This window comes from Fulmarus glacialis, unplaced genomic scaffold (genome assembly GCF_000690835.1).
Source record: "Fulmarus glacialis isolate BGI_N327 unplaced genomic scaffold, ASM69083v1 scaffold30723, whole genome shotgun sequence".
NCBI classification, from domain to species: domain Eukaryota; kingdom Metazoa; phylum Chordata; class Aves; order Procellariiformes; family Procellariidae; genus Fulmarus; species Fulmarus glacialis.
The window spans coordinates 14,101-23,445 of NW_009201483.1; the positions used below are offsets into that span (position 1 = coordinate 14,101).

The 9,345-nt window shown below is 42.4% G+C and overlaps 1 protein-coding gene across 1 annotated transcript in view; it reads right to left on the reverse strand.

Moving 5' to 3' along the window:
• Positions 1-8,179, reverse strand: part of GATAD2A (GATA zinc finger domain containing 2A) — a 21,821-nt gene extending 13,642 nt beyond the window's left edge. The window contains 1 exon segment of the mRNA XM_009573968.1: positions 7,911-8,179. Within this exon segment, the coding sequence (XP_009572263.1) occupies positions 7,911-8,173 (263 nt within the window). The 5' untranslated portion in view covers positions 8,174-8,179.
• Positions 8,180-9,345: the final 1,166 nt, after the last annotated feature.

The window sequence follows — 9,345 nt, forward strand, 5'->3', positions numbered from 1 at the left end:
ATCTTCATCCTGAGCTAGTTCAACGGCATGTGCTGATAACAGAATGACAAGACACCTGCAGCAAAGCGCCATCGACAGAAGTTTGCATTCGTCAGCAATCTGAATGCTCTAACTTTGAAAAAACACGACAACATTTACAAGGAGGGGGAGCACACCTTGCAGCCCGCCAGCCAAGCCTGGGATTGCTCGGCCGGGGAGCCAGGCAGCATGGAGGGAGAGCGGCCGTCCACGCTCTCGATGCACGACCGAGCAGCGGCAGCTGCTGCCAACGCTTCTCGTCTGCCCACAGACGACGTCCAGGGCACCAGGAGCCGGGATGGACGTCGGTCCGCCCGGCCAAGGCGAACAGCTTGAGACCACACGCATCTTCCCGAGACGGACCAACAGCACCTCTGCCAAGGAGCTACTGCAGCCTGGATCAGGGATCCCCTCTGCTGCGGGGGGTACCCCCAGTTACCTCCTTGCACTTGGAAGAGAGCAACATCAAAACAAAGTGTCTATGCAGGATACCACTGCTTTGCACAAAAAAAAAAAAAAAGCTGCCTAAGCCATTTTGTAGGACCACGATATGAAACCTGGAACTAGGAAATAAAACTTGCCCCGAACAGCTCTGCAATAAACCCCACCCTTTACTTGGGCTGTGAAGCAGGAGGAGACAAGACCAGGACTGCCTGTCACTAGCCTGACAGCACTTCATCTAAGGGCTTCCCTGAACCTGTGTGATTTCTGTTTTGCAAGATACATTAAGATATTCCTGACAGCTACATTATAAGATGCTGATCTAATAAAAGCTGCATTAGAAACCACTGCATTCAGAGTTTTAAAATCATGTATTTCCACAAAAGCATTAAATAGTCACATCTATTTAGGACCGTCTACCTACACCAACTTTGAGTCTGTTGACATGCGACCTCACAGAGGAAAACCCTTCTTGAAGGGGGGAGATACTATATATTTTTTTAAGGCAACACATATTGCCCACAGCAACAAAGTCGACTCATATTCAGTATTACAGGATTTATATCCTCAGCAGCGCGACCAAGTGCATAGTGGATGAGGTGGCACAAGATTGAACTCCAGAAATGTAGACCAGAACTCTGCAAAACAACCCTCCTTCAAAAAGGAGTTTGCTTTACTCTTTTGTTAGCCTGTGTGTAAAGCAAAAAAATTCAAACCAGATGTTTCAAAATAAGAAAGACAATGGAAATATCACCACTTTCAGAGAAATACTGCCACCAGCAGTTAATAATTTGGGATAACTGCCCTGATACTATGACCTTTATCCTCTGAAGCCATCAGGCATATCCTTTAGCTAAATAAAGACATAGTTCTATTATTCTCCCTTCAGCTTTCATAAGTGTCGCTGTCTCAATCATTTGGACTCTACGCTAGAAGATGAAAGCAGGGTTGCTGCCCAGTTACGTACACCCATTTAAGCATTCACAGCAATAAAACACAATTTAACAGAGACCTTGCAGAAAGTTTGTGTAAGGAATCAAAGGCAGACCTCCTAAGTACTCTACGTACGCAGACCTCCATTAAGTACCCTAAGAAAAAGGCCATGCTTCCTCCAATATCCTCTTTTAAAACCTCAGAGCACGCAGACAGACACATCATGCTATTCAAGAGTTTTCCTTAGTGTCTTAGAGCATCCTGTAGCAATTCAGAGCCCAACAACTATTCCAGAAAAAACCCAAACCAAACAAAAAAAGCCACTTTCCCATGGGGACACTGTGTATTTATTTGTTGATTTGAAGGAAAGAAGAGGATCAGGTGGCCCAATCCAGCCTTCGAGGTCTGCTTCCACTTAGCTGGGCCAGAGGAAGATTAATTAAATTTTTGTCTTGAAGGTGATACATCTGAGGTCTAAAGTATCTCAGGGTGGACTCAACTTTTCTAACAGATCCACCTCCCTGCAAGACAGAAGTTTCAACGAAGTACGACCAAGGAAGACAAAGTTTAAACACTAGTAAGAGAAAAAGGGGCACCCAGGAACTACTGGCTCTGGTAGAGGGTTTAATTTCAGAGGACTGGCGCTGCAGCTTACAGGGAGCTTCATGACATTAACAAAAGAGCTCCCGGATCGCAACAAGCAGTCTTTGTATTTGTTCATACTGATCCAGAAGCATTACACAAAAAATAAGCTTCCTTTTACAGACCAGATCTTACCCATGCTCTAAAATGCCCTTTCGATCACTCTTCCCAAAAAAAAAAAAAAAAAAAAAAAAAAAAAGATAAAAATAAAATCAATGCGATGCTCGCTTGGTTGAAGTTACAGAACTACTGACCCGAAACATGAAATCCCCCAGTGCAGAGCAAGAGCCCTCTACGGCCCCATCCACGGTATCCCAACATATCCTGTCCATCTGCAGGTAACCGAAGGAAGTGCCAGAACTGTTATTCAGACTACAACTTAATCTGCATTAGCAAATATGCAACAGTTTTGCCTCAGTCCATTCAACAATCTTTTGTATACTCTCATCCAAAAATATTTGGCAAGGAAGGAAGACAAACAAGGAAAGAAAAAGCAATGCAGTGGGGATTTTTTTTTTTTCCCCCGGAGTTGTTATATCTACACGAATCAAAGAAGCTGCAATGGATCTAGTGACTGTGGTGCGAAACTGAAGCAAAACAAACTTCATCCCTTCCTCTGGAAGGAAACTTTAATCAAACTATGTCTGCATTTAAAATAAAACATTAAAATTCCCCAAGAAACTTTGGCATCAATTTTGTCACAATATCCTTTAGCACAACACATACCAGGAGGCACAGATACAACGTACATAAGCTGAAAAGGAGATCTAAAGTATGGGTCTGTGCCACATTCCCAGGCTCACTAACGGGAAGAGAGGAGCCTACCGCTCCTCACCGGCACTGCCGTGAACGCTGATCCCAGTAAATTCCAGTGGAGAGTTTGGTCAGCCAGCACAGGCTGCATCCTGATGTGCTTAAGAACACGTTAGAATTTCAGAGTCAAATCCATTCATTTAGGAAGTTTTAAATGTGATTTGGCCAGATGAAAAAAGACAAAACAAAAAACCCCAAACCAACCTAAAATCCTTCAAAGCACCACAAATCAGCATCCAAACCCTAACACGAAAATTCAGAGCACAGCCGTTAAGCCAACTTTCATACAACTTCAAAACAATTTCTATTAGATATTATTTTTAATTATCTCATGTAACAAAAGGAGAACAGAATTACTCTGAGGTTCCAGAGCAGTGCAACATTTGTCAAGCACAAAAATCATAACCAGCAAGACCTAAAATTAAAGGAACTAGAGTTCAGACAAATTATTTGCCTGAGAGCACTAACTACAGGGATGCCTACAAATGCTTCAGTCTCATCTTTCCTGGCAGTTTTTATTTAAGCAAACAAGCAGTGGCTTAAGTCAGGCCAACTCACATTAAGTTCAAGAAGCAAGAGCTTAAAGCTGTGGGTATATGTGATACTTGTGTGTACCACATATCAAGAGACAATACATGGGTGCAAGCAATTTTTGTGGAAAATAAACCAAACATATCAAATGCAGACTTTTTGGCTTATCCAGACTTGTATTACAATTGGAAGGAAAATCCAGACTCTGTAACTTGATGTGAGAAGATGACACAGTTATCGACACAATATATATAGTGGTTTGGAAATGCGGGGGTTTTTTGATGTTGTTGGGTTTTTTGTTGTTGTTTTTTGTTTTTTAAAAAAGTAAGACCTCAACTGATACAAAATCTGTAGGAATAATTTCTGTTTATCAGCCAGCCTTAAACTTTTTGATCAAGACACAATTAATACAAATAAGATAGTTAATATGCTAATTTACCACTCTTGGCAAATAGAGGAAATACAGGAAAAACAGTGAGATGTTCAATGCCTAAAATGCTTTCCAGTCTGCTTTACAGAGGACATGTTCATCCCAAGATTGCTAACAAGACAAAGCAAGAACTGGGAAGACCAAAGCCAACTCTTATATTTGTTTTAACAGTACCACCCTCACCATTGCCATCACGCTTGTGTGCTGTGACAAAACTATTTTCTCAATCTTTCCTTGTATAGAAGCTCGCTTTTTAGAATTCTGAAGTAAAACATATTTTGAGGCTATCTATTTGTAGTTACTATAATTTTGAGGACTTAAGCTAGCACAGCGCAACAACCAAGCACAACACAGCTGCTTACAGGGTCAAGTAGTATCCTTGCCTGTAACGCTCCCCACCTCTATTTATAAGCAAGGTTTTCCTACAATTGGGCTAACAGTACACTGCTCCTGAAGGATCCTGATGTTTTTGCTCCAGAAGAGAGGGCAATCTGTCCCCGTCGACCTGTCTGAGGACAGCAGTTCCCATCCAGATAGCCAGTTACACGACTGTGTCCAGAAAGATCACTCGTGCGCTCTGCCAAACCTTACTGTGAGTACACCAGAAATACAAGCTTAAGCAGTACTGCGTACGGAACAAGTTCATTTCGTACGGTTCAGGAAATGGTAGTAGAAAAAAAACCTGGAAAATGGTCAGAACGTGTACCGTAGATGAAGGGAGCTGAATCTGGAGTACAATAAATGCAACGTGATGCAGCAGGCAGTACAATCCAAGAACAGCTCCAGGAGAAAGCCCCAGCCTCAGCTGGAGGCAACTGATGCTCAATGCAGGGCAAATGTGGTAGGAAACTCAGGTATTTAAGAGGAAGGAAAGAACAGAGGGAGATGAAGAACAGAGGAAAGAGAAAGCAGAGCTTGAAAGCACGGTAAGATGTCAGATTCAACCAGGTTTGACAAATGTTCTTTCCCTCCAGCACCCATATTGATGTAAATCGGTGTATTCACAAGCAAAGGGATTTACGTTGCGCTATTTTACCACCCCACTGCAAGCGAGACATGCCTTATCAAGAGGAGAGGACTCTCCTTCCTCCCATTCCTTCTCTGCAGTAGGTCTGGGATAATTACACACCAGCGTAGCTAGCTCCCAGTGCTGCAAAAGCGCCAGGCAAAGGAGCAAGATTTTGGTTTGGCCTTGTGTGACCTCTCATCAAAGACTTCTACCACTACAGACTTTCTTCTGTTTCTTCTGGCATCAGAAAATGTGCTCAAACCAGATCCTATTTTTAAATTTAACTTCAAGGTTTAGGAAAAAAAAAAAATATTAAAAGAAATATATTTTTAAGTTTAACACAGAGATATTGCCAGGTTTGTATTTCAAATCTTGAAAATCAACTGATTTCAGAAAGATAATCCATTCAATCAGCTTTACGTCAGCTAAACTGTGATTACTGCTGGGCCACCTTTTCCAAGGAAAATATTATGTTTTCAGTTCTAAAAGCATTAAGGAAGTTTAAAAGCCAAACACCATACATCACGAAGCATGAATTTTACCCAAGAAGTTTGTAGCAGTTCAGTCATTTTAAGCAACGGCTCTTTTTTCATCTCCTCAACAGATCAGCTCAACAGCTTTAAAGACACAGGTCTTAGGAAAGCTGCAAGCTAAATTCCTCTGAAGATCAAAGGTCTGGAAAGGTAAGTCCCACACTTAAAAAAAAAAAAAAAACAAAACCACCCTTATGAAATTAAGATCCGCCTTCTCTACAAATGCCAATTGTATTCTTATATATGCAAGGGATCAGACTCATCCAGAGACAAACTTCCCCTCTATCACAGGCATCTCCAGACTCAGATTGCATTCGCTTGGAGATATTTGTATCCTGAGGCCGGTCAGCTGCTCAGCGCCACGTTTATGCTCCGGGAGCGGAGCCACGCAGGGACCAAGGGCACCACCACGATGCAGGAGCAGAGCCCCAGAGCCTGGGAAGTTGCTGCCTTACTTCCAGAAGTTTGCAAAATCATTCAGGCTCATTTTTGTCATTTGAGATGACCCAGGGTTTAATTCCTCTCTATTAAGAATTTTACACAAATATGTATTATGAAAGGTGTTCCAACTTACAAACAGTATCCAAAGAGCTTATCCAGACCCTCACGAAATTCTTAATTATATTTATTAACTTCAGCAGAATTGGGATCAGGCTGCCTCCTTATGCAAGCATATTTTTTGTATGGGGAAGCCTCTTCTCCCTCCTCGCAGAAACTGAATACAACAATATCCTATTACCACCTGAAATAAGAACGCTGTACGGAGAGAGGATGTTCTCTCATCTCACCTAAATAGGTGTTATTGTTCCAGATGCTCTCTGGGAAGTTAAGCGTACAGCCCCTTGTTCACCATTCTGTTTGCACGTCTTGCAGAGACCGACACCAACAGAGCAGAAACACTGGCACACATTTCAATAATATTATAAATTCACAAAGAGCATATGCATGTGGGGGCAAGTACTGCAACAAAAGGGTTAGAATACCTGATTCTAATTTATTCAATTTTTGGTATGAGCAATCTTTTTAGATATTCTTCAAAAAAAGAGCGTGCATACTTGTGTTAATTAGTAGGTAGTGATTATGCCAAAAGACACCTTCCGAGATTTACTCCTAGTCAGCACAATACAACTGCTTGACATGGAAGTCATCCATTACCCCAATTAACTGCTTCTGTGCAAGACATAAGCACCTCCTAAATATCAAATTGAGCAACTTGTGTAATTGTCCTTTTGGCAGAAGTTTTATGAAGAAAGCTGAAAACTATTACATTCCCTCAATCACGCTGATGGAAGAGGTCTTGTTTTATATATACTGAAGCCGTACTTGGATAAAGTAATCAGGCTCTTGCAGTCTACGTTATTTCTCTTAGAAAAGCATAAAAAGTTGGGAAAAGTTTACAGATGAATTGCCATTAAACATCAAAGATACCTATTTTCTCAGTAGCACCCATAAGCACCCCTCCGCCCAATAATTCCTGCGCAGTTGATAAGGATCTCGTGTTTTCAGTTTCACACCTCAAATCTGCACTCCTGTAATACCCAACATCCAAGCGAACACAAATTTATTACTCCGAGAACTGTTTAAGCCATTTTGCACAGACAGGGAGGTCTCAGTTCTAAACATATTACTGCTCCAACATCAGCTGGTGTCAGAACCAGGAATAAACGAGGATTCTAGACTTCCTGCTCAATATATTGGATCTTACTGCACTATAAAGAAAAAAGCAGGACCTTGAAGGGCCAACATCAGGGCCACAGAATTTTTATCCTGGTACAGCCAAAATCTGGGTTAGAAATATGGTGGAAGATTTGGAATCTGGCTTTAAGTGATGCTGTAAATCTGTATGTCGGAACTACCCAATTCATGTGCGTATCTCATATACGAGTCAAAGGAAAACCTTTACATTTTTGTAGTAATAAAATTCTCCGAAGTGATAAGGAACTTTGAATTCATGCTTTCAGATGTCAAAATTCAGACACTTTAAGGAGGCTGGACTTTCAAAAAAGTATTAAGAACTTGTCCTAGAGAGAATTGCTGCAGACAGGTGCTGTCTTTTCCTAATACTTCTAGTGTCAAAATCCACAAGTTACTTCAAAAAGAAAGTCAGACTTATCCATACATACTGCTCTGTCAGGAATAATCCAAGTCGCAATTAAAACTCCTCTGTTCAGACAATTATAATCTATTACTTTTCCTATATCACAGCTCAATTAAAAAAACCCTAACCACTCTTCCTCACATAAATCTGAATCAGTAGGTCAAAGCGCATCCTCTTTGTAACTTGTGCATTTTTCTACTCAAGACCGTATTTCTTTACTCAGCTGCTCATCACAGCTGCCACTGCTGTAAAAGCTTGTGGAAGAAAAGTCAGTAAGGAAGTTAGACAGAAGTAGCTGTTGAATCTCATGTGAAGAGCCAGAGCTGCAACACACATGTAAAATTTTAATTCTCTCTACCTCTAAGATCCAGAGAACTTCATCCTAGTGCCATCTGACCACATTTCGCTGTGCCGGTATCCCAAATGTCACAGTGCAACTGCAGCATGTAGGTCCTAACTCACCTTTTTGAGGTACTCATGTCCACAGGCTCATCTCCCGTCTGAACCTCCACTTTAATGGTTGCTTTCACCTCTCCACTTTTTAATAATCCTTGCACTTTTCCAGCTCCAGGATCTGTTTTTATTTTCATGTCGCCTTCAGCATTTATATCTGTTCCTAATAGTCCTTTCTCCATTTTTATTTTTTTACTGTCCACATCGTTATGCGTTATCTCACGTTCTAACGCTCGTTTCTGACTTCGTGTCCTGCATGCTTCCTCTGTCATTGTGAGGCTCTGGGGAGAGAGGAGACACAAATGAGTTAAGTACGCTGGAAAAAAAAGTAAGTTGGACAAAACACCTTAATTTCAAAACAGGGCAAAGTACAGCGGTTACTGCAAAAGAAGTTCAGAAAGAGCAATAGAAGTTTTGCCAGTACGCTCACTTACCCTATCTTCAATATACATCTCAGTCTGAAGCTATTTAAGCACCCGGCATCACTGTACTTACACTTTTTATGTTAAGCAAAAACAAACAAACAAAAAAAGGTAAAACAAGAACACACACACAAACCCCGCTAAGCACAAACTAGAATCAACAAGGAGAAAAAAAAAGCCTGCATTAGAGCACAGGAGAATATAAGAATATACAAACCCCCACAACGAAAGAAGTTTGGCTCTTTACCAAAAGGCAGGAAGAATGTATGTATTCGCCTCACATGCAAATAAATGCAATTACAAAATTCTAGATTAGGATCTCCCTGGGACTGCTGCCATGTCTTTCTGAGGACCTAAGCCTGATTGCAAGTTTCGGGAATCAGACACTATGGGGAAAAGGACCACCACACCCTGCGTGAAGAGAGGCTTCCATATTTCTTGACAGCCTGCCGCCAGGCGCTAAGGCACTGCCATTGTAATACTCAAGTTGAGACTTTCTCCCCTCCTGGTGAAGGAGCCAGGCTTTTCCAGGCAGCAGAGGAAGCGCTGGGCTCGGGGGAACCAGGCTTAACTCCTCGCCTGCCGGAGGCGCGGGAAGTTTTGCTCCTGGTGGGCTCTGACATCTCAGCCCGCACTTCGGTACCTGCGGACACCCATCCATCGGACGCGGAGCTGAGTCAGGCTTTGATCCCATGACATCACTGGGCTCCACATGACCCTTCCCAGGATGCAGCCTGCGAGACAAAGCACTTTCCAGAAACCAGTCTGAGCCGGCGGCAGGCAACCCTAACCCTGCCGCCCCGCCGGCCGCCGGAGCATCCCTCCTCCTCCTCCTCAGGCATCCCTCCGGGTGCTCGGGGACACCAGGCACCAAGGGGGTGGCACGGGGTGGGGTGGGGGGAGAGGGAGAGAAATCCCCCCACCCCCAATTTTTTAAATTAATTAATCAATTTATTTATTTATTTTAAGCATTCCTCCCATCCCAGATTTTTTCCCTCCTCCTTTTAAAATGGATTTCAAGA